This window comes from Elephas maximus, chromosome 8 (assembly GCF_024166365.1).
Source record: "Elephas maximus indicus isolate mEleMax1 chromosome 8, mEleMax1 primary haplotype, whole genome shotgun sequence".
Lineage (NCBI taxonomy): Eukaryota > Metazoa > Chordata > Mammalia > Proboscidea > Elephantidae > Elephas > Elephas maximus.
The window spans coordinates 11,172,974-11,198,886 of record NC_064826.1 but is presented as its reverse complement, the minus strand read 5'-3'; the positions used below and the strand labels follow the sequence as shown (position 1 = coordinate 11,198,886).

The following is a 25,913-nucleotide window of genomic DNA, read 5'->3' as shown; positions in this document are numbered from 1 at the left end:
CACATTTTGTTTATCCATTCATCAGTTGATGGAATCTTGGGTTGTTTCCACCTTGCCGCTAATGTGAATAATGCTGCAATGAACGATGGTGTGTACGAACCTGTGTGAGCCCCTGCTTTCAATTGCTGGAGTAGGTATATACAGAAATTGTTTTTAAACAAAAGCCTGAAGGCTTACAACCTCAAGTGTAAGTGAAAAATATAAAGGGTTTACCTCAGTGTAAGAAAAGGTAAAAATTTCAGGCCAAGCAATAAGAAACAGTAGTCCATATTTTATATACAGAATACACTTCAGTGATATGTAAGTCTGTATTTCCTCTCAACTTTAACACTGCCCGTTGGTCATCCCAAGTGGTAACAAACTATTACAGAACTATTGGAATGAACAATGACCCTGAGTGAGAAGACATGGTCGCCTGGGTCTGACTCTTCTCAGGCTTTCTCTCCCTGACCCAGCCCTGGAGGGACCTGACCATGTGTAGGAGGCAGGTAGAGCCAGGTGGCACCCAGGGTGCCTCATGTTGCAGGCACCATGCCTAAGGATCATTAGCTTCCGCAGACAGGCTGGCCAGGCTCCCCCAAACTTACAGAGTAACAGCAAATGTCACGAAGGGTCGCTCATTAAGCGACTGATACCTGAGGGAAAGATCATGTTCCCCCGGATGAGTTAAAAGACCAGGTGCATGATACTGTAATGGCAGGCACGTGACACGATGCTGTGCACCACAGAAGTGGACCCTGGCGCACACTGTGGGCTTTAGTTAATAATTACGCATCAGTGTCAGTTCACCGTTGTGACGGTGCACTGCAGGAATGCAAGATGGGAACAACAGGAAAAACTGTGCACAGGGTGGAAAGGAGCGTGTGGGAACTCAGAGCTTCCTGCACAATTGTTCTGTGAGCCTAAGACTGCTCTTTAAAATGTTGTCATTGTTGGGTGCTCTTGACTCGATTCCAACTCAGAGCGACACCATAGGACAGAGCAGAACTGCTCCACAGGGTCTTCTAGGCTGTAGTATTTATAGCAGCACATCGCCAGGTCTTTCTCTTGCAGAGCAGCCGAGTGGGTTCGAACCTCCTACCTTTCAGTTAGCAGTCAAGCACTCAACCAATGCATAACCAGTGCTCCTTCTCTAAAAAATAAAGTCTATTAAAGTAAGAAGGGGGAAGAAAAAAAAAACAGGTGGCAGACAGCTGGAACGAAAACACAGCAGAAAAAGCACTGCGTTGTTGGAAACCCTGATGGCGTAGTGGTTAAGAGCTATGGCTGCTAACCAAAAGGCTGGCAGTTCGAATCCACCAGGAGCTCCTTGGAAACTCTACAGGGCAGTTCTACTCTGTCCTATAGGGTCACTATGAGTCAGAATTGACTTGATGGCAGAGAGTTTTTGGTTTACTGTGTTGTCAGCCCTGGGAGTGGGGGACCTAAGCTGCAGCCTGGAACTGGGTCTCTGTTCACTCCCTGTCCCTCCTCGTTCCCCCACCATAGTGGTCACAGGCCCCCACTCTATAATTCACCAACGGCAACCTGAGAAGCAGGGACACAGGCTCTAGGCTCGCTCCACCGAGCTGAGGGGCTAAGTGGGGCAGGAAAGGAAGCAGCACGTAAGCCGTATGTTCCTCACTGCCAGGGCCCAGCCCTCTGAAACGGCTAGAAAGAGGGCATTTGATTCGTTTGCTTGTTTTCCACAGCAAAGGAAAAACTGGGTTAGTTCCATTTTTTGCTGTCCGTTGCACACACTTTAAAAACGGCCTGGACAATCACGACCAGCAGCACAGAGTATGCTGGACACCTAAATTAACGCTGTGCAAATCCCACCAAAAGGCAGGTGTGGATTTCGACTGACGCTCCTTTCCCCTCCAATAAAACAAAAAAAGGCAATGATGGAAACTGCAGGATAGGACAATGGCACCAAAGCAGATGACAGAGCGAATGGCTTATGGAAGCACCAAAGCGACAGAATATCTGAGAAGAAACATGATTCCATTGTTGCTGTTTGTTGCTGTTGAGTCAGCTCCGGCTCACAGAAACCCCGTGTACAATAGCACAAAACATCACCTGGTGCTGTGCCACGTTCACAGTCGCTGGTACACTCCAGTCCGTCGTTGCAGACGCTGTGTATTTGAACGCCTTCCAACCTAGAAGGCTATTTTCCAGCACTTTCTTGGGCAATATTCTCCTATGATCCATACAGTTTTCACTGGCTAATTTTCAGAGGTACATTGCCAGGCCTTTCTTCCTGGTCTTAGTTTGAAAGCTCTGCTGAAACCTGTCCACCATGGGTGACCCTGCTGGTATTTGAAATACTGGTGGCATAGCTTCCAGCATCACAGCAACACACAAGTCACCACAGTACAACAGACTGGTGGATTATTTCATTATTGCCACATAAATGTCAAACTGCATCATGATGACTGCCTATGACCCGTAATTATATTCTGTGAGGCAGAGGGCACACCACCTTCTCTCTGTCACTGTGTCCCCAGCACCTAACGCCACAGAGCCCTTCATAAGCATTCGCTGAGTGGATAACTAAACGACTAGCCACCTCAGCCAAGTTTATAAACTTCTACTCTGAAGGGGCCTCTGCGGATCTCATTCCATGGAAAGATGAGAACCCTAATGGATGGCCTCAATCATTCTACAGATGGGTGCTCCAAAACGACCTGAGAGGGCTCTGATGGGACATGGACTGACGCCCTGCAATGCCATTAACACCATTCGTTTGCTTTGCAAACTCTTTAGCACATGCAGAAGTAAACGTCAGCTGAGTTACTTAGTTACATTCTACCACCTGGAATTTGTGGAATTCAAATTAAGGAAGTTTCAACTACTTAAAAAATCACACACTTGCACACACGCAACCCAAGGAGAGAATAAAGGAGGTGCTCAGCGTTTTGTGGGCCTCGCCTACCTGGTTAATCCCTGAAGACAAAGAGCAGAGGGAGGACAACCACAATTACGGCGGCCATGGCAAAATAGCACCATAGTATCCCAAATGTCACTGCCTCCACTCGAGGAAGGGGAGCGACTCCCCACCTCCGCTCTCTCTTCACTTCTTTGTAAGGTTACCCAGTACAGGCGGTGATGGTTCCGTGGTAGAATTCCCAGCTTCCACGTGGGACACCCAGGGTCAGTTCCTGGCCAACGTACCTCACGTGCAGCCACCACCCGTCTGTTGGTGGAGGCTTGCATGTTGCTATGATGCTGGACGGGTTTCAGCAGAGCTTTGAGACTAAGATAGACAAGGAAGAAAGGCCTGGTTATCTACCTCTGAAAATCAGCCCACGAAAACCCTCCAAATCACAATGGTCCAATCCACAGCCAATCATGGAGCTGGTGTAGGACGAGGCAGCTTTTCATCCCACTGTCCCTGGGGTCACCATGAGTTAGGTGCCGGCTCAAAGGCAGACAACAATGATGTGGCTTATTTTATCTGCGTAAATAATCTCTTCAAGGTCCTAGATGGTTGTAAGGGTCACACACGGTCCAGTCACCTTCCAAAAATGGTCAGCTCTGATGGAACTCAAACACAACTTCGAATTTACCGAAACTAAGACAACAGTCTTCCCTCGGCTTCCACTACAAGGCGGGCCCTTAACGCCAGATGAGACTGGTGACAGCAGTCGTTGAAAGCCTTGCCAAGGAGTCACAGGACCACCCACTGAGGAGAGGGAACCCTGGTTCCAGGGAGACACAGAAGAATGTGCTAGAACGGCCCTCGAGCAATCTCCTGCCTCTGTTAATTTTCACCTCATTATGCCGTGAAACAAAGGAAGGATTCTCATGTGAATTACAAACTAATCCAAAAAAGCTATGAGACAAACTCAGAATCTTCCTTAGAGTGTACTGAAGTTCCACGCGAGCAACGGAATACCTTCGTGACGGCGTTAAAGCCAGATGATGGGCCTCCTTATAAAAAGTAAATGTTTTAGAAGTGAATTGATATTTGTGGTGAGAACACTGCAAACTCTGCCTCTAAAATATGGAAATAACAAACAGATTCTGGGGTCGCTTTAAATTACAGTAACAAGCATCGTGAGCCTCTATTTCTCACGGAAACATCTAGTCCACCTCTCTCCGTCCACAGCCAACTTTTGGCCCCCAAACTGGAAGAGTATAAAAAGCTTACTACTTGAATTTTGAATCTATATTGAGAGTGCTGTTTGATTTTTGGTAGCCATATAAAATATGCCGGTTGTAATACTGTCAGCAAGGAGCTAAAAGCAAGATTTTCTCAGAGAAGCAATGAACAGACGCTGAGGAAATCTAGAGCTGATTTTTTCCCCCGATATATTTCTTTCCCAGAATCAAAATTAGATTTTAAACTTGACTACCTGAAATAGTACACCTGTTACTAAAGGGCTAGGTAATTTTCAAGGTTCTGTGAAGCTGGATCCAAAGAAAAAAGCCTATCCCCTTTTTCTAAGGGGCACTTCTTTAGCAACATAAAGGAACCAACTGGAAGGAGCTGGAAGGAGTCTCAAAGGCGGGCTGGTTTAGCTCCACCAGGGCCCCCAGGCTAAGTGACTTTCTAGGCCACAGCCTGTCAGTGACAGAACAGGCCCTCTAGCTGCCATCTGGACTTTGTTCATTTTGAGAATATAGTTTGTTCTGCACTGTATTTTCATACAGAGAAACTTGTGGTTAAAAAGTGTAAGTATAAAAATTGCTATTAAAAATAATATCGTGGTAGAAAATATTTGGGAACCTATATTTGATAAGGCTTTAATACCTAGAATATATAAAGAACTCCTTCAAGTCAAAAACAAAAAAATAAACAGCCAGTCAAAAAAAATGGACAAACGACTTGAACAGGCATTTCACCAAAGATGATATACTAACAGCCAATAAGCACATGAAAAGATGTTTACATCAACAATCATCAGGAAATGCAAATTAAAACCACAATATGATACCATTTCACACCCACTAGGTTGGCTATCAGGAGCCCACGATGGTTGACAGCTTGGCTGCTAACTGTCCCTATGGGACAGTTCTACTCTGTGCTGTAGGGCTGCTATAGTTGGAATTCACTCTGCAGCAATGGGTTTGGTTTTTTTGGGTTATGATGGCTATTATCAGAAAATAGTAAGTGTTGGATGTGGAAGAATTCGAACCCTCATCTATTGCTGGTGGAAATATAAAATGGTACAGCTGCTATGGAAAACAGTTTGGTGATTCTTCAAAAAGTTTAACATAGAATTACCATACGAATCAGCAAATTCCAATCCTAGGTAGCTACCCAAAAGACACGAAAGTAGAGACTCAAACAGATACTTGTGCACCATGGTTCATTGCAGCATTACCCACAATAGCCACAAACTGGAAACCACCCAGGTATCCACCAACAGATGAATGGATAAACGCAATGTGCTCTGTCCACACAATGGAATATTATTCAGCCTGCAATGCAATGAATTACTTCATATGGCCCTTCTAGTCATAGCCTTTGTAACTCTCACCAAATGACTGGGTGGGACTACGCAAATGAGGTGCTTGTGACCACCAAGGGGATCGGACAGCTTGCTAATAATGTAAATGAGGGGGGCATGGCACCCTTGTGGGGGTGGGACTATGCAAATAAGGTGTATGGAAACCTAACAAAGGGATTGGTCAGTTTTGCCATCCTGCTAGGCTTAAAGGGGGATACAGAGAGAAAGAGATTGAGAGAGAGAGTCGCTGTAACATGGAAGACAGAGAGAGGCAGCAGGACCAGGAGACCGGCAGGAGACGGTGTGGTCGGCTTCCCGGCCCATGGAGCAGAGAGCTGAGTGACTTTGGGCACAAGGCTTACTGGCAGAGTGGGGTGCCTCCGGGCACTTAACAGCAGTGCTAAAAGAGCTTTGTAACACTTGCCCGAGTGGGGCAGAGGCGGGCTGAGGAGCTGAGGGCCAGAGAGAGACCTGCCTGAGGACACAGCTGAGAAGAGGCTGTCCCGATAGAAGAACTGTACCCTGAACATTCCTGAACATGAACTGTAACCTGTTACTTCCCTAACAAACCTGACAATCATGAGTATTGTCTGTGAGTTCTGTGTGGCCACTGCAATAAATTATGGCACCCAGCAGAGAAGTAGAGAGTGCCGTGGGAGGGACGGCTGGTGTCAGAATTGGTAAAAAGGTTGGAGAGTGGAGGGATGTCTGACCTCCACCTCATAGGAATTAATCTTAGGCTGTGGATCTTGATTCTCCTTCTCCCTCATGAAGCTAGAGGAGATCAGACGCACTCCCCCCAACGCCATTTTTACACAGCCATAAAGAGAAGTGAAGTTTTGATAAACACTATGACATGGATGACTCTTGAAAACATTATGCAGAGTGAAATAAGTGAGATACCAAAGGACATATGTTGTGTGATTCCACTTCTATGAGATATCTACAACAGGCAAATGCAGAGACCAAAGTTTATAAGAGGTTACCGGGGACTGGGGAGAGCAGGGAATTCTTGCTGAAGGGGTATTGAGTTTCTGTTTGGGGTGATAAACTTTTGGAAATCCTGGATAGTGGAGGTGACAGCACAAACGGGGAATGTAATTAATGTCACCAAATTGTGCACTTAAAAATGGGTAAAATGGCAAATATTTTGTTATATACATTCTACCATAATAAAACTTAAATAAAAAAAAAAAAAAACCCAGCAAAACCTGCAAAAGCCAGAGCTTTTGTAAGGCGGAATCCTGTCAGAGAAGGAAAACTCATTTTCCACTAAAACAGGCAATAGAAAAATGGCAAGACTGCACCCTGTCAAAGCGAGAAAACTTGATAGTCCCGCCCCGTTCCGGCTCTCTTGGGTTTCACTGTACTATCCTGTGGCACCCCACTTATCTTTGCATTACCGAAACATGACCCAGAAATACAGACACAGGACGAGCAAATACAACCGCCGTGCTGGCACATTCACGGAACGGAACCTATTAAACTAAAACCTGCTACCTGAATCCTCCCAACTCTAGGAAGACCTGGGCTTGGTTTTATGGCAGGGCATGAGTTTCACAGTAATTCCCTTTAGAATGGGAGGGAAGCTCACTTTATACCTGGACTGCAAAGCCATGAGTCCCTGGTGATACAAATGGTTAACACACACACAGCTGCTAACTGAAAGGTTGGAGGTTTGAGTACACCCAGAGGCACCTTAAAAGAAAGGCCTGGTAATCTACTACTGAAAAATTGGCCACTGAAAGCCCAGTGGACGACTGGTCTCTTCCTGTCTGGAGCAAAGGAGAATGAAGAAAACCAAGGACTCGAGGGAGCAATTAGTCCGAAGGACTAAGAGGCCAGATGAACCACAGCCTACAAGACCCCGAGACCAGAAGAACTAGATGGTGCCCAGCTACCACTACTGACCACTCTGACTAGGATCACAAAAGAAGGTCCTGGACAGAGCAGGAGAAAAATGTAAAACAAAAAATAAAATTCACAAAAAAGACCAGACTTATGGGTCTGACAGAGGCTGAAAGAACCCCCAAGACTATGGCCCTAAGATACCCTTCTGACCTGGAACTGAGGCCATTCCCAGAGACCAAACCACAGACAGGCCCATAAAACAAACAGGAACACCCGAGAAGAACATGTTCCTCAGAACAATCAATTATATGAGATCAAAAGGACAACATTTGCCCAAAAGCAAAGATGAGAAGGCAGGAAGGGGGAGAAAAACTGGATGACAGGAAAAGGGGAACCTAGGATGGAAATGCGGAGAGTGCTGGCACACTGTAGGGAAAGGAACTAATGTCATGGAACACTTATGTACAAACTACCAAATGGGAAGCTAATTTGCTCTGTAAACTTTCACCTAAAGTACAATAAAATTAAAAAAAAAAAAAAAACCTATGGAGTGAGACAACTCAGTCAATTGGCATAATATAGTTTATAAAGTTTATGTTCTACATCCTAGTCTGGTGAGTAGCGTCTGGGGTCTTAAATGCTTGCAAGCAGCCATCTAGGATACAACTATTGGTCTCTACTTGTCCGGAGCAAAAGAGAAAGAAGGAAAAGCAAAATTCGGAGGAGGGACCAGTTTACAGGACTAATCAGCCTCATGAGCTGAGACCAGAAGAGCTAGATGGTGCCTAGCTACCACTACCATAAGTTTTGATCAGGACCACGATAGATGGATCCTGATAGAAAGGGAGAAAAATGTAGGACTGAACTTCAAATTTTCAACACCTCCAGACTTACTGGACCCACTGAGACAGGAGGAATCCCCAAGACTATTACCCTGAGATACTCTTTAAGCCTTGAACTGAAACTATCCCCTCAAGTCACCTTTTAGCTAAATAGCAGGTTAGCGCCTAGTAAAGATTACCCTTGAGTACTGCACTCTTCAAAAAAAAAAAAAAAATTTATGAGACCAAATGATCAACAAATACTCTTAAGCATAGATGAGAAGGTTGGGGAGCAGTGAGACTAGGTTTGTGGGAACAGAACAACTAGAATAGAAATAATGTGAATGTCCATACAATGTGAAGAATGTAACCAATATCAGTAAACAACAGGTGTAGGAATTGTTGGTTGGGAATCTGTTTTGCTTTGTAGACTTCCACTGAATATATAGTAAAAAAAAAAAAAAATTTCTTTTTTTAAACCTATGGAACACAGTTCTACTTTGACACACATGGAGTCACCGTGAGTTGGAGCCGACTTGATGGTAACTGGCACTGGTACTGCCCTGTACGAAGCTATAGCTTCTGGCTGCAAATGCAAAGATGCTAAGCCACCTGATCACACTAAAGGATCTGCAGGAAGGTGAGCTGGGAACAGGACCAGACAAAATGGGCTAAGACCTGTGAGAAATAAATAACAGCTTTCCGACAGGGTCAGCCGGGAAATATTTGAGTGGGTTCCTGAGAAGGTGGCCACTGAGTCTTGGAGGGGTTTCTGAGCCTTGGCTTCAGTTATACGATTCCTTATCCTTCAAGGAAGAAATTGTTAAGACTCGTCTAGGGTGAAACCTGGCTATTAACCACAAACGTACCTCAGTGAACCCTAACATCTAGCACAGACACCGATATAATGCTCAATGGTAACCATCAATGCTGAGAAATCCTCCACACAAACGACGAATGTTCATCTCACAGATTTTTTTAGAAAAGGTTTAGTATGTGAAGTGGGGTACACCCCAGCCTATCAGAACCCCAGAATCACCACGTTCAACGGGGAGAACGAGAAGAGTCACCGACCGCTCTGGGGGCCGCGGGGTGGCCTGCCGTTGCTGACTGCTCCGGGGGGCTTGTCTCCCACCTCCCTCTCACTGGGCTCCTCACTGACAGTTGAGTCGGCATCCGAGGAAGAAACTCTGCAGACAGAAAACAAGTTACATGTGTAAGAGGGACAACGGCCTGCACACCAACGTTCATCACAGCACTTCACACAAGGGCCAAGAGGTGGAAACCACCCAAGTGTCCATCAACAGGTGAACAGCTAAACAAAATGTAGAACACACACACAATGGGATACTGCTGAGCCACAAAGAGAATGACATTCTAATACACGCCGCAACATGGATGAACCTTGAAAACATCATACTGAACGAAATCGGTCAGTTGCAAAAGGACAAACCTCACTTAGAGGAAACAAATATATAGAAACCAAAGGTTATTAGTGGTTCCCGGAGGTGGGTGGGAGGGGAAGGAGCAGTCACTGCTTAGGGGGCAATGAGTTTATGTTCACGGTGGTGGAATGATATGGAAAAGATTAGAGAGAATGGTTGCACAACTGGAAGAATGTAATTAATGTCACCGAATTGTACATGTAGACATTGTTGAGTTGGCAGATTTTTTAAATGTATATTTCACCACAGTTTAAAAAAAAAACTAAAAATTAAGTTAAATTTTGCAAAAGAGAGAGAACAAAAGGAAGTGACTGCGTGGATTTGGATGTGAGGTCAGGCTTCCAGACAAAAGTGGCAGCAATGAAGTGGCACCAGAATTGCTTCTCTGCGAGGGTCACATTAAGACGGCAGAGTCATCTCTCGAAGACGGCATTATACGGCTCACTAAGTAAATGGCTCCACAGGGGCATTGCAGCAACTGCCGGAAAACCTGGCACCAGACTGGAAGGTGGTCCCTCACCTACATGGGCAAGTCCAGTTCTGGCCCTGATCATTTCACCACCAGCAGTCTGGGTCCACCGTGAGCTGGGCAGAGGGGACCCGGGGTTCAGGCCTAGCACAGGGTCAGCCAGGGCTGCAGAATCCTCAGGACAAGTTCTGTAGTCACCCTGAGAGCTCCCACCCACGCTGCAGCCCCCAAATAACTCCCGATCTTGGGGGAAGCCTACACTCACAGTCCTAAGGCAATGGCCGCTACCGAGACCGACTACATATATAAAAAGCAAGACTATTGCGGGACTCAGGTTGTACTTGTTGTTGTTAGGTGCTGTCAAGTCAATTCTGACTCATAGCGACCCCATGTGACAGAGTAGATCTGCCCCACAGTGTTTTCCTGGCTGTAATCTTTACAAAAGCAGATTGCCAGGTCTTTCTCTCGAAGAGCCACTGGGTGGGTTTGAACCACCAATCGTTTAGTTAGCAGCCAAGCGCTTATCGTTTGTGCCATCAGAGCTCCTTGGACTTGCATCAGACTAGTGAAAATTCTTAATCAGTTATCACCCCTTCTCTTTGGGCTTCCTGACTTAAAATGCAATGTGAAATGCCAAGACTTCCGGTGTCCCTTTGCAATGCTAAAATGTTATATTAACCATGCAGACCATGGAGATTTTGTGGCTAAATGTATAGAGACTAAGACTGCCAGGAGAGAAAAAATAATCTATAAAATTTTGCTACCTTATTGCATAACCTTTACTGGTTTCATTTATTCTTAGCCCGGCAAATAATTAAGCAAGTAACATCTCTCTACATAATTCATTTTCTTTCATTAAAGATCATACGCTAGCACGTATTCTTAAAAGTAGGCCATCACCATGGGGTGGGTTTCCTGGCGACTCAGAAACCATGACACTGTTCTGAATGCTGATACGATCACGTGCTTTTTCTTAGCAGAAAGTAACCAGGGTTGAGCATTCAAAAACTCCCAGCAAGGCTGATAACGCGCACCTTCCGCAGCCAAAGCCTGGTGGTGCTCTGATCTAATGTCCACTTGACAAAATCTGATTCTGAACTTGAACTTCTTCAGCACAGCCCCGGCCCTTCTCCCAGGATCAGAGGGAGAGAAGAGACTTCCAGGAGGCTGTCACCAAGTGTCCTTGATTTTGATCAGAGAGATGGAAATGAAGTTTGGGGGTGGGGAGCTAGGTGGAGAGGAGGCGCTAAAGGGTCCTGTGCTAATGTGCTAACTAGGGGGACAGCAGGCAGTGGGAGAGAGCAAAGCAAGAACAGGACAACACAACGAAGGTCCCCTGCAGACAGATGAGTGATGTCCCGGGCAGCTGCACCGTGCCAAGGGCAGAGACACTACTACCTGCCAAGCACCTTTTATACGTTATTTCTGATATTATCTCCAGAGGGTCTGGTATGCTCAGAATAAAACCCAAAAGCTGGTCCAGCTGTAATCAAGCCCTGGGGGGACCCCAAAGTACCCCAGAGTGCTCCCTCACCTTAAACACTCTTGGGAGAGAAATCTACCCTCCCCTTCAGCATCCTTTATTGTAGTTGTTAGTTGCTGTCAAGTCAATTTCGACTCGTGGCGACCCCATGCATGCAGAGTAGAACTGCCCCATAGGGCTTTCAACGCTGTGACCTTTCAGAAGCAGGTCACCAGGCCTTTCTCCCAAGGCACTGCTGGGTAAGTTCAAGCTGCCAACCCTTCTGCTAGTAGTCAAGTGCTTAACTGTTTGCACTATCCGGGGGCTCCTTGGCATCTTTACAGGGGATCAAAACCAATCTTGGGCTCAGGGGTGACCTTGGGCAAACCATCGTCGACTCTAAGGTGGAAGACTCAGGACAGAGCTCACCATGAGTCCTTCAGGTATTGGAAACTGAGAAACTAAAAGAGAAACACACTTGGCAAGGAGGGAGCTACCCAGATGTCCAGGCCTACCTTCCTCTGTGGCGGAGGCTCTTGGTGGGAACCTTGGCCTGGGGGCTGGGCACGTCTCCATTCTCGGAGGGTGGGGTGTGGTCCTTCACAGGTCCTGGAGGGGGCACTGGCTCGTGGATGATCAATATGTCATCTTTATTGTGCTGGCCCAGGTGCTGCTTGGCAAAATCAAAGCCCTTCACACTAGGAATCTGCAACTAGAAAACACACACACACACAAACGGACAGTAACTCCAGAATCCAAGGACTGTAACAGAGGGCTGCTGACACGAGGAGCACAACTTCTGACCCCGAACTGTATTTGCAATTCACCACCCACTTCAACAGCGATCTCCGGAACGCCGACTGTGTGCCGGGTACTCTTGCTACCCAGGGTCGGAGGGAACGAAAGAAGCTTTGCCGCAAGATTAAACAAGGGCACCAGCTGCCGTCGAGTCAACTCTGGCTCATGGTGACCCCGTGTGAGTCGGAGTAGAACTGCACTCCATAGGGTTTTCAATGGCGGATTTTTTGGAAGTAGATTGCCAGGCCTTTCTTCTGAGGCACCCCAGGTGGACTTGGACCCCTAACCTTTTGGTTAGCAGCTGAGCACATTAACCGTGTGCACCACATAGGGAAATAAACTGCAAATAAACAGTTGCCCCAATGGGTCTCCTCAAAGGAGCCTCATGTACAGACCAACGCTCCCCAATCAGGCTGTCTCCCACACCAGGAGACCAATCAGTCAAAACACAAAGGCCAAACAGGCATAAGGAGCGACTGTAGACAACCCACTGCACAGCAGTGAAAGGTTTTGTCTTATTTGTGCTAACTTTCCGCACAGGTGGGTGAGTGCACCAGCGGCTGAGATCTGTACTCTAAAAATCTAGGATAAATGCCAAACTGATTCACGCCAGCAGAGGGTGATAAAAGTCACCGCGAATATAGTTTACAAAGATGTTGCCTGGAAACAGAAGGGGCAAAGACTGACGTGCCTGTATTTTCTAAATCAATGAAATAGAAGGTTGTGTTGCCTGAGCAGGCACCTTTGCCACGTGGGCAGTCTGGGCACCTGCCCGCCAATGACGAGCCTGGGCTTGCCCTCCCTCCCTCCACGGCCCCCGCCTCAGCAGCCACCAGGATGTGTCTATCCCCTCACCCTCGAGACCTCACCTGGGCGACCTGAACCCCCGGGGTACACAAACCCTTCCTGGGAGAGTGCAGGCCCAGATGCTGAGCTCCGGATTTTTCCGAGAGCGTGCCTGCTGCCACCGTTCTCTTCCCCACTCCACAGAGGGCAGGAGGCCCACCTCTCACCCAGGCAGGCTCAGCCTGAGGTATAGAAACCTCCGGGACAGCGAGTAAAAAAGGCAATTCAAAAGGCTGGTGCTGGCCGACTCCCTCAGTCCAGGCACAACAGACCCGTGGCTGGGTTCTCTTCCCTTCCCTAGCTCATACATACTCCCTTAAGGTTGGTGGTTTAAACCCACCCAGCGGCTCGGCAGCAGGAAGGCCCGGCGACCTGCTTGCATAAAGATTACAGCCTGGAAAACCCCATGGGACAGCCCTACTCTATCCTGTGGCATTGCTTTAAGTCGGAATCGACTTGACGGTATTCAACAAAAAAGGAGAAAAAAACGAAAACCAAACCCGTTGCCACTGAGTCGATTCCGACCCATAGTGGCCTTATAGGACAAAGTAGAACTTCCCAAGGAGCAGCTGCGGGATTTGAACTGCCGACCTGTTGGTTAGCAGCCGAGCTCTTAGCCCCTGTGCCACCAGGGAGAAAGTGGTTAAGAACTGGGATTGCTGGGCCCACGTTGGGTTGACGTGAATCAGACGCTCTGGAGAGGGAGGAGGCAGGAGCAATGGAAGCAGGTCTTTTTGTTCCATCTCTACTTTCTGGACCAGTTCTTTAAAAAACGTCCTTCGAGTTAAGTCTGGCTAGTCCCATGCCTCCAGCGTCCCCACGCAAAGGAGGCTTCAATCAATGTTTTAGAGAAGAGTCAGGGTGAATCAGGGCCTTCAATATTCACACAGGGACACAGTTATTCCTGAAGGAGGGTGCTCTTTTGTTCCCTCTTTCCTTAATATCTCACAGAGGCAACAGGCCACATGATCCGTGCCCCACTGGAATAAGCTGTGCATGACCTGAGAGGCCCAGTGGAGCAGGTCAGCCAAGTAAAAAGACCAGAAGCCTGGCGAAGTTTAAAGCATGTGGGCCGTACACACAGTGCCACCCAGATGGAGCAAGACACAGGGAAGACCCCAGGACTTAGGTCAGCCTGGCCCGCTGGGAAGGAGCAGTTAAGATAACAATAGACACCACGGAGCTGAATAAACATCTGCAGCCACAAAGGGGCTGCCATTGCAAGCATTTGTTATTGGATCGTGTGGTTCATGAAAGGCCACCATAATCGCCTTAAGGTTCCCGTTTAGGGATCGAAGCTGAGGCAGAGTGACTGCCGGCTGCCTGTGTGCGGTGGGGCCCAGCACTGTGGTCCTGGGGCTTGGAGGAGTGTCCCCACTCACAGGACAGAGCAAGACCGGGTCAGCAGGTGAGCAGACTGGAGGAACGTGGTGAACTGGGACACGATGGGCGTCACAAGGACCCTTGCAGAGTCCAGCACCGCCAGCAGGGCCTAGCGCAGTGTGGCTGAGATGAAAGGAAAGCCTCTCCAGCTTCTCTTCAGGTCCTCATCCACACGGCCTCCCCAGGTGACCCTTCCAGACAGAAACATGTCCACAGTGCTCCTCTGCTGGCCAACCCCCGAGGGTCCCCACAGCCCACAGGCTTTATGGATTGCATTGTGTCCCCCAGAGTGCATGTGGGAATCCTAACCCTATACCTGTGGGTGTGATCCCATTTGGAAGGAGGGTTTTCTCTGTTATGTTAGTGAGGGCAAAGCAGCGACGGGTGTATCTGACACCTAAGCACTTCAGAGGGGTAAAAGGAGCATGTCCGACACAGGAACAAGCACACACGGGGAAGAGCTGCCACACGAGGGTCAACAAGGAGCCCGGGTCACCAGGGCAACAGACGCTGAAGGGCCTTCCCCCAGAGCTGACAGAGAACCTTCCCCTATCACTGGTGCCCTGATTTCAGACTTTTAGCCTCCTGACCTGTGAGAAAATTAATTTCTGATACTTAAAGCCACCACCTGTGGTATTTCCGCTACAGCAGCACCAGTGCTAGGCGGTAAGACAGCACCCCTTCAGGATCTGGCCCTTGCTGACTTCGGGGCGCCTTGGTCTGCATACAACCTGGGCTCCACGTTTTCTGAACTCCTTGCCACTCCCCTTGCCTGGGCCCACTTCACCTGGCTTCCTCTCCCCAACCCTTAAGCTTTAGGCCAAACGTTCCTCCCTCTCCAAAGTTGTTCCTGTCCCCACGGCCTACAGGGGCTGGCTTCCCATCCCCCATGCTCCCATAGCTCCCTGTGAGTCGGAGTAGAACTGTGCTCCACGGGGTTTGCAGTGGCTGATGTTTAGGAAGTAGATCTCCAGGACTTTTGTCCAGGGCACCTCTGGGTGGACTCGAACCTCCAGTAGCCGAGTACTTAACCACTGTGCCTCCTAAACAGTTGCTGTCTAGCCAACTCCGACTGATGGTGAGCCCATGAGTGTCAGAGTAGGACTGTGCTCCACAGGGTTTTCAATGACTGATATTTCAAAAGTAGGTGGCCAGACTTTTTAAACCATTAACTGTTTGCACCAGCCTGGGACTCCCAGATGTACTCAACCAAAAACAAACCTTTTGCTGTCGAGTCGATTCCAACTCATATCGATCCTATAGAACTACAGGTTAGCAGCCGAGCACTTAACCACTGTGCCACCAGAGCTCTTCTATAAGAAGGATAAGGAGGATACAGGGCTTTTTTTTCCCCCTATATTATTGGAAGTAAGAGCACCCTGCGGCAGACAATGGAAGAGTTCCCTTCTAGCTACAAGGGGGAGGGGTGTTGGTTTTAAGTTTCCAGATGTCTGTAGCTCTGGGACTTGCGAAGGGATTTCGGAGAGCAGTGGTGAGTGGCGTCAGGGTGTGGAGAGAGCAGAATGGAGAGAACTAAAGCAGAAAGCCCCGCAAGCAGGAAAGACGCTGGGGGAATGAAATGCCTACGTTTGAACCAATTGACGACCATCCTTTTCCTATTAACCAACACACGACAAGGTCGACTTGGCATTTACTGTGTCATCAACACAAGAGCGAGGTCCGGAAGGGCCTGCGGGGCTATGCCTTCCCAAAGTCCGGGGAGACAGTCCTGGTCTGGGGGCATCCCCCACACAGACCTTCCCTGTAAATATGTCATTAACATCGATGCACAAATCCTTGTAGCACCTGAAGGAAAAGAGCAACTCCAAGGGCCGGGAGTTCCACCTAAAACCCTTTCCACTTGGGTGGCACAGAGTTTGCACTCGACCACTAACCTAAAGGTGGGTGATTCTAATCCTTCCAGTGGCCCTGTGGAAGAAAGTCCTGGCAACCTGCTTCTGTAACGATTACAGCCTAGAAAACCCTATGGAGCACAGTCCTACTCTGTAGCATGTGGGGTCGCCAGGAGTCAGAATTGATTCGATGGCAATGGGTTTTTAGGGGGCAGGAGGCACAAACCTATTTGGAAACTAAAAGTGGGCAAAGGAGCAAACTTGGGGGATACCCTGGTTTGAAAGCAAGAGATGTTGCCCTCTGGGAGTTCACTGAAATAATAGATAATGGGTGGGCTTCCCCAAGGAGTGTTTATGTTAGAAAGTTCAAAACACAAAAGATCAAAATGTAACCTTCTACACTTGGTTAAATCTCCCTAAAACAATATTCTTTTACCAGAACAAAAACATTTCCAAACCCATTGTTGTTCTTACCACAATGAAATTCACTCTATGAATCATTTAGTATACCAAGTACTTCCTTCCACAACGTTTCCGAGCCATTCACTAGCACGGCACCAACAGCAATAAAGCGACCTCAGCAGACGACGTAAATAGTAAGTGAATCTAGGTAAGAGGTATTATAGCAACGTATAAAGTGTTTCTAATAGAGTTGATAAGCATAAATTTGCAATCTAATCAAGATTTTGCCTTTTGTTGTTGTTGTTTTTAATTCGTAAGAACAAATAATGCCCTTCATAGCAAGACAAAGAAAAAATAGACTTGCTGTTGCATTTGACAGGTCTAGGTTTATAATTTGCAGAATTTTTCGTACCAAGACAATCAGCGGCAAGTTAATAAAATTAAAAGGTTAATAGGGCAATTCTTTATTCCGTGTTCTTTTGCCTCTTGCTTGCTTTTTTTAAAAAATCCAATGTTTAAAGTGAGCCCTCTAAATTTGTAAGACGCACAGAGGACTGTCATTGTTACCTGCCACCAAGTCAGCCCGACACATGACAAACCGATGCACAGTAGAATGAAACGCTGCCGGTCCTACACAGCCCCATGATCAGTTGCCAACCAGACCATTATGATCTATAGGGTTTGCACTGGGTGGTTTTCAGAAGTAGATCACCAGGCCTCTCTTCCCAGTCTGTCTGAGTCTGGAAGCTTCGCGGAAATCTGATCAGCACCACAGCAACGTGCAAGCGTCGGCTGACAGCCAGGTGGTGGCTATGTGTGAGGTACACTGCCAGAGTTGAACTCGGGTCTCCTGCGTGGAGGGTGAGGATCCTGCCCCGAACCACCATAGAGGGTCTATGTTGACAAATACGGCAGCCTGGTCAGCACACACTGGCACATGGCCTGTGCTAAATGCCTGCAGCACATGAACCTGTCCCCAAACCTCCAACCTTTCAGTTAGCCACACAGAAGTGCCTCAGAAGAAAGGCCAAAAATCAGCCATTGAAAACCCCATGGAGCACAGTTCTACTCTGACACACATGGGGTTGCCGTGAGTCGGACTCGACTTGATGGCAGCTTTTTTTTTTTTTAAGCGGATCAGAGTTCATGCATAGATAGAATGGACATAATCTCCCAACTGACCTTCCCAAAATAAAATCACAGTAGAACCGAGAACGTACAGCATTGCTAAAGCTTTACACAGCCTTGGGTTCTTGGAATACATTTAATACTACAGGTTAACTGGGGCTTCAGTAACCAGACACGAAGGCAAAGGGACACCATCGTTAAAGCCAAAAGATTTCGTTAACAGCCCTCTCCCTTGTCCTTCAGTACCAGGAGCCCAAACTCATCCACCCGTGGTGGTTAAGACTGTGTCCACTGGACTGGGCCATGATTCTCAGTGGTTTGGCAGGTATGCTGTGGTTTGGCAGTCATGCAATGATGCAATCACCTCCATGATGAGATCTGATATAATCTGATTACCTCCATGAGGAGAAAACCCTGGTGGCGTAGTGGTTAAGTGCTACAGTTGCTAACCAAAACGTCGGCGGTTCAAATCCACCAGGCGCTCCTTGGAAACTCTATGTGGCAATTCTACTCTGTCCTATAGGGTCGCTATGAGTCGGAATGGACTCGATGGCAATGGGTTTTTTTTTTCTCCATGATGAGATCTGTTGTGAGCAGTCAATCGGTTGATAGGGCATTTCCTTGGGGGTGTGGCCTGCATCCAATATAGATGGGCTTTCTGGCAATGCTCACAGGCTTTTCCTTGCTCTGGATCCTGCATCTGGCTCCTGTTCATCTGACCTCCAGCACTTGGGACTTGAGCTACCAGTTTACCTGCCTCTGCAGCCTGTGAGCCAGTGGCCTGCCAGCTTCCCTGCCAATCTGGGTTCATCAGCCTCTGCAGCTACGTGAGTCAGGAGCAGCCTCCAGCAGGACCCACGGACTGGGGACTCTTCAGCCTCTACAACCACATGAGCCATTTCCTTGATATAAATCTCTCTTGTGTGTGCTTTCTCTCTCTATATATATGTGCATAGGTGGCATAGTGGTTAAGTGCTACGGCTGCTAACCAAAGGGTCGGCAGTTTGAATCCGCCAAGTGCTCCTTGGGAACTCTATGGGGCAGTTCTGTCTCATAGGGTCGCTACGAGTCAGAATCGACTCAACGGCACTGGGTATACACATACACACACCGGTTTTGCTTCCTAGAATACCCAGCCTAAGACACTGTCCCTGCCCCTGCCCCCCTCCAGATGGTACGTGTGAACACTGGGGTTTGCACCTCTTACCTTCTGGCGCTGCTGAATGTTGGCCACGGTGTCAGGCTGGAAGTCCAGCTTGTCCGTGCGGCAGAGTTTCCAGTAGAGGATGACCAGGATCACTGTGACCACGAGTACCGGGATGACCACGCCCACGATGACCCAGAGGTTGTTGCTTTGTGACTCCATGGACGGCCTCCTCACTCTGTCCACCGCTGCAGGCAAGGAAGAATGAGCTGCCATGAGTCCTTGTTTATTCAAAAACCGTATCCAGCAAACATTCATTGGGTACCTACTGTGTGCCAGGATTATTCAGGCTATCTTCTTTTGAGTTAATTCTGTGAAGTTTTATTTTTTAGGAAGGTGGCCACTTCTTTTATACTTTCAGATGTATTGTTATGAAGTTGTTCAATGGTGTTCTCATCATTTTTTTTTTTAATCGTGGTAAAATATATATAACAAAACATTTGCCTTCTCAACCATTTTTACATGGACGATTCAGTGACATGAATTATGTTCACAAGGTTGTACACCCACCACCACTCTCCGGTCCCAAGTTTTTCCCTTACCCTTAACAGAAAGTCAGTGCCAGTAAGCAACAACTCCCTTCCCCCTCCACCCGCCCCTGGGGACCGCTAATAAACATCTGTCTGTTCTAGGTATCACTTACAAGTGAGAGCACACAGTATTTCTCCTCTTGTGTTTGCCTTACTTCACTCAGAATGACGTCCACAATTCCTTCTTAACTCATTTACTGACTGCCTTTTTCTGTGGAAGGTCCCTGTCAGCTCAGCTCAGGACAACTGGTCTCCTAATCTCCAAATCCCGTTACACCGACCCTGACTCCTGTTGAACCTGCAGCCCCTCACCCTTCTGGCCCTGGATGATCGTGCCTGGACTCCTCGTCCTTCTGATTGCCTCCTCAGCCGGGCTCACCCCTCACAGGACCCAGCACCCCTACCCCAAAGGCTCCAGTCACAAAGCTTTGGAAACTAAAATGCACCCCCCTCCCACATTCTTTAAGGCCACCCCGTGAAAATGTCTCCCTGACACGCCCACGGCTCCCTCTTCTAACTGCTTTTGTACTGTTGTCTTTGCCCTGCAAATGGAAACTTACTATTCTTTTAAATGCATTTTATTACAGAAATTTATCATCTTGACATGCTCCACGCCTCTGCTCATGAAAACTGCCACAACTAGAAGTCTTGTCTTTCCAAGAGCATCTTGGTCCCCGTGGGCAGGGACTGGCTTATGCTCTTTTCATCTCCTCTGAAGGTAACACCTGCTATAGGATCCAATTGCAGGGGCTCAGAAGGTTAACCACGGAAGAGATTCTTGGTGCTGGTTTAAGTTCAGGTAAAGGCCTGAGACCTGACAAGGGGGAGCCGGCACACTACGGACACACACCAGGAGAGAGGGACAAATGACAGCAGAGCCTGCAGGACATGCTCCAAGTGCCTTCTTGTTGGCGTTAGTTGCTGTCAAGCTGATTCTCACTCATGGCGACCCCATGTGTGCAGAATAGAACTGCTCCATTGGATTTTCAAAAGGAGCCCTGGTGGCGCAATGGTTAAGTGCTCGGCTGATAACCAAAAGGTGGCGGGTGGGACCCACCAGCAGCTCTGGAGGACAGAACGCCTGGAGATTTGCCCCTGTGAAGATTACCGCCTAGGAAACCCTCTGGGGCAGTTCTACCCTGTCATACAGGGACTCTATGAGTCAGAATCAACTTGACGGCACACAACAACAACATCATAGGGTTTTCGAGGCTGTGACCCTTTAGAAGCAGATTGCCAAGCCTGTCTTCTGGGGTACCTCTGAGTGGATTTGAACCACCAACCTTTCAGTTAGTAGTCGAGTGCTTAACTGTTTGCACCACCCAGGGACTCCCAGAAGACACAGAGAAGGGTCAAAACTAGGCCCTGACACTGGTATCCTGGAGGCTGCTTCTGGACTGGCCTGCTCTTGGCCGAGCTTCCTCTCCCCACCACCCAAGATCCCAGTATGATCCGAGGACCAGAAGAAGGTAGGGAGCAAAAGCAGATGGAAGTAGACTCAGGCTTGACCATGGCCCGATGCAGTCAATCTTTTATTTCTTTTATATAGTAGTAAAATATACTTAACAAAACGTTTGCCATTTTAACTATTTTGAAGTGCACGATTCAGTGGCATTAATTACATTCACCATGCGCGATCCATCTTTTTTTAAAAGATAAAGTGTGTAACGATTAAACGCTCAGCTGCTCACCTAAAGGTTGGTGGTTTGAACTCACCCAGCAGCTCCATGGGAGAAAAGACCTGGAAATCTGCTCCCATAAAGATTACAGCCAAGAAAACCCTGTGGGGCAGTTCTACTCTGTCATATGGGGTCACTATGAGTAAAAATTGACTTGACAGCACCCCACAACAACAGCAAAGTGCTTAACTGGCGTGGGGTACCTGCCGTATAGTCAGAAACGTCATATAGGTAGAAATGTAAATAAAGGCTCTGTTATTCTCACTTCTTTGAAACAGAATAATATGCCATTGTATCTCAAATATATGAACACAAGCCACCAAAGTTTCTTTGCTTAAGCGCTCCAGTCATCTATATAATCAAGAAGCGGCCACCAGCCCTCATGCTGGCTGCTTCAAGGGACAAGTACAGACTTCACAAGGAGCCTTCCACGATAGAGGATAATTTCGTAGCTGTCATTTTTTAAAACTGCCTTTGACTCCTACGCGCTCTGTATAAAGCATTTTTCCATATTCTCTGATTCTTGAATTCTTTCTAAACATTGACTTATCTCTACCGCTGGAAACAGGTTTCACCGCATTCTTACTGGGACTGCTCTCTCCATCTCAGAGAGAAAAACACTGACATTAAAATAACAGTCGGACTCAACAGATGGGTCTTGATCAAAAGGAGGAAAAGCGTGGAACAGAACTTGACGCTCACATGGAAACCAGACTTACTGGAGCCGCTGAGACCGGGGGAACCCCCAAATCTAATGCCCAGAAAGAATCTTTAAACCTTGAACCAAAACTATCCCATGAAGCCATCGTTAAACTAAACAAGTTCAGCCTAATTATACACAATGTTTGCCTGGAGCATTGTGCTCTTACTAAGAATGATCCACATGAGTTTAAACTGATAACCGTCCATCTAAAGCTGCGATGAGGACTTAAGGGGCAGAGAGCCTAAGTTAGTGGTGAAGAAACCGTCTGGGTGGAGACAGTGGGAATGTGACACCATGTGAAGCAGGTAACCAGTGTCACTGAGCTGTTCATGTAGAAATCGAGAATGGATGTATGTTTGGTTGTGTATATCGCCACCAAAAATAAATGAAATATATTTTTTAAAAAAAACGCCTGACTCATGAAGGTGTACTTAGAGAAACACCCTCATCTACGCCTTTCCTGTTTCTTAATTCTAAATATAGCAAATCTGTGACTTGGAGAAGAAAGTGAGGTGCTGAGAGGAACCACTGAAAGGGGGTCAGGAGTCAAGCGCCTGCCAGTAATAATAAAGAAATATCAAAACACCTCTTTCCAAATTGTGGAGCGGTGTGAGGATAGGGTGGGGACCGAGGATGGAAAGGGTGAGGACCAAGGACTCTTTGTGTTAAAGACCTTGGAGGAGCCAATAAACCCAGAGGCCACCGCCCGGTTTCCTGTATGACTCACCGTCCCCACCGACGTTCAAAACAGGACACACACAATTTTGGAATAAATACAGAGCCAACACCTCATTTATGTAAAACAAATTTTAAATAGAAAAGTAGTACAGGAGGAGGGGAAAGATATTCAAGTTAATTTAAAAAAAAAAGTTGTTATTGTGTCAACTCCAACTCATGGTGACCCCATGTGTATCAGAGTAGAACCGCTCCACAGGGTTTTCAATGGCTGGTTTTTTGAAAGCAGATTGCCAGACCTTTCTTCTGAGCTGCCACTGGGTAAACTCAAACTGCCAACCTTCTGATTAGCCACTAGCACGTTCACTGTTTGCACCACCCAGGGACTCCTGAAAGGGTGGGCAAAGAGCAGGACTGGTTTTATAGCTCCATCCAGGGACATTATGAATAAAATGACAATACGGGTGTTGTCACATGTGATACAAAATGCTAGGCAGAAAGACAGCAGTGAGCAATTGAAATCCACAATAAAGAATGTCTTAGCATTTAATTACATAGGCTGAAGACATTAAATCTATTATAAACCAAAACCAAAAACCAAACCCTTTGCTGTCAAGTTGATTTTGACTCATCGCGACTCTATAGGACAGAGTAGAACTACCCAATAGGGTTTCCAAGGAGTGGCTGGTGGACTCAAACTACAGAACTTTTGGCTAACAGCCAAATGCTTAACCACTGTGCTACCAGGTCCCCAAATCTACTATATATACATAAAAATGCTCTAAATTCAGAGCTCGCTGTCAGAAAAATCTGGTCGTTGACCCTGCCACAGCACAGAAGACCGCATAGGGCCAGGCCTTGTGGACTTACGTTGAGCAATGGTGCCTTGGATCCGATAACCCAGGATGATGGCAGCTCTCTGGACATCAATCTTGTTAATCAGGTCTGAAGACTTGACCGCACTGAGTCTTTCTCCGTCTCGATCCTCCACAAAGTAGATGAGCTGTACTGGGTGGTCGTCTCCCTCCAGCCTGGACACGTTCACCACCTGGGAGACAAGAGAACATCCCCAGCATCTTAGAGGCTCCTGCTTCCAGACGAATCTTGGGGCACTGAGTCCCCACGCCCTCAAGGCAGGACTCCACCCTGGTTCCCATTTCTGAAATGCCATAGCTCTGGGTATCTCTTTTCCCTAACTCTACAAGTCAGCAGTTGCCAGAGAGGAAAAAAAAAAAACCCAAAGTAATATCATTCGCATTGAGACGGAAAGAAATAATAGCGCTGACCCCTCTGGGCATCTACAGTTTAAAAATAGGCCACTGTTCAGTTCAAAGGCATCTCTATTTTGTGCCCTTCCTGCCAGTTTCTCAAAGTGAAGATGATTTGGGGCAAGATGAGACAGTGGGAGAGGTGGGAGGCAGGGAGAATGGCGAGCTGGAACAGAAGGCAGAAAATTTTCCACTTTCTGGTTTCTTAAGGTCTCTTGCGGCTTAATCATTTATTTCTGTGATGTTATCAATAGTACTTAGCATTCCATAAAACAGAATGCATTTTTTGGTAATTAAAAAACACCATTCTTTAAAAAAAATAAGGTTATCTGATAGTATGGCAACTCAGAATTCTTAGCTGTGCTGCTCCCTGAGGTCTCCTGTCTACCAGCCGCTCCCTGAGGACGCAGGAAATGTTTGTCTAGACGCTAGTCGAACTGAAAGGCTGCCACACTGGGTGGCTACCTAATAGAGCAATCCCTATAAAATGGAATTTCTCATAGCGACCCCATTTGCCCTTCCCCTCCTCCCAGAACCTTTCTGGCACACCTGCACCACGTTGTTCCCTGAGGCCATGGTGGCCCTTCTCCACATCCGCCTTCTCGAGAGAACCTCGCTGAGCAGCTGGGCCAGCTTGCGCTCCATCTCTGCTTGGAAGACTTCATTCTGAAGCTGCTTCTCAAAGACGCCCAGGAGGACTGCGTTTAGGATAAAGTACAAAGACCCCACAATAAGCTAGCTAGCGGTGGAGGAGAGGACATGCGTGTGTACGTGCGTGTGTGTATGTTTGTGTGTGCATGTGTGTGTGCCTTGCGTGTGTGCATGTGTGGTTGTGCGTGTGTGCATATGGGAATGTGTGTGCACGTGCCTGAGAGCGTGTGTGCCTGTGGAAGAGAAATTAATCCAGAACTACTCTAAAATGCCAGTGCCTGGAGAGGAGACTTTCAAAGGTGCAAAAGGTGAACACGAACGGAATGTGGGAGAGGCAGGGAAGGGCATTTCCCAGACCTCATCTGCAGCTCTGCTCTCAGCGTTACAAAGTCTGGTGGCCAGAAGACCCAGAGACTCAGCACTGCGGAAGCTTTGGAACTAAAAGTTCCTAACCGAGATGAGTCGCTTCATCTGCACGTATCTCAAAACTGTGAGAAGAGTTTGAGTTCACATCTTGACTGAAGACTTGGACTAACAACCTAGCTAGAGGTCAGACTGCCTGTCTTCAGGTCTGTTCTAAACAGACAGGAGCCTGTCAGCATGGTACGGAGGAAAAAAGCAGGTGGTTTGAGGCCAGAACAGGTTCAAATCCCCTTTGAGAGATGACCACAGGCAAGTCACTTACCTGCTAGGAAAACTCTCTGGAAATGTGGCCAACACAACTGGCTGGAGGTTTACATGGGACGGTGTGTGTTAGCAAGAACGTATGAGGCTCCCAGTAACTGGCAACCATCACTACCGTGTGTGCTTGTTCCCCACGCCACTTACTGCCCCTAGTACCCACTGGGCCCCTGGGAAGTGTGTGACCATCTCTTCAGCTTTCTGTATCAGGCTAGAAAGCCTTCATCTGAAATGTCCTTGCTCTGAATATCTGACCCAGGCCTCCCAGACAGAAAAGCTTTTCTGCTCACTGTGCTACCTTACTGGTTCTTCTAAAACCAAACAAATAGAAATTTTAGGAAAAAAGAGATTCTTGCTTCTGAACTTCACGCTGTTCTAGGTCAGAGGATGGCCAGCTGCTATCAGACTCTGCCCTGCACTTAGTGCCTGAATTTTAAAGGCAAGCCAATCCTTTTTATGTCATAACTCAGTGGGACAGATTCCCACAGCCAACTTTCCACCCCTTCCCGTCATTCTTTGCCAAGAATTCAAGGTACATGTTGCCCTGAATTTAGATCTTAGAAACAGGGATGCCATCAACCTCAATTCCCCTGCACAGACTGCTTTCTCTGAAGGCTCCCCAAACATGA

General features: G+C 47.4%; 1 protein-coding gene across 1 annotated transcript in view; it reads right to left on the bottom strand.

Moving 5' to 3' along the window:
* The window catches only part of KIAA1549 (KIAA1549 ortholog), a 119,625-nt gene that overhangs the window by 27,885 nt on the left and 65,827 nt on the right, over nucleotides 1-25,913 (bottom strand). The window contains exons 8-12 of the mRNA XM_049894605.1: nucleotides 24,502-24,650; nucleotides 23,555-23,732; nucleotides 19,101-19,285; nucleotides 11,999-12,195; nucleotides 9,182-9,297 (exon numbers count right to left, since the gene is read on the bottom strand). Coding sequence (XP_049750562.1) covers nucleotides 9,182-9,297; nucleotides 11,999-12,195; nucleotides 19,101-19,285; nucleotides 23,555-23,732; nucleotides 24,502-24,650 — 825 coding nt within the window. The remainder of the gene's footprint in view (nucleotides 1-9,181; nucleotides 9,298-11,998; nucleotides 12,196-19,100; nucleotides 19,286-23,554; nucleotides 23,733-24,501; nucleotides 24,651-25,913) is intronic.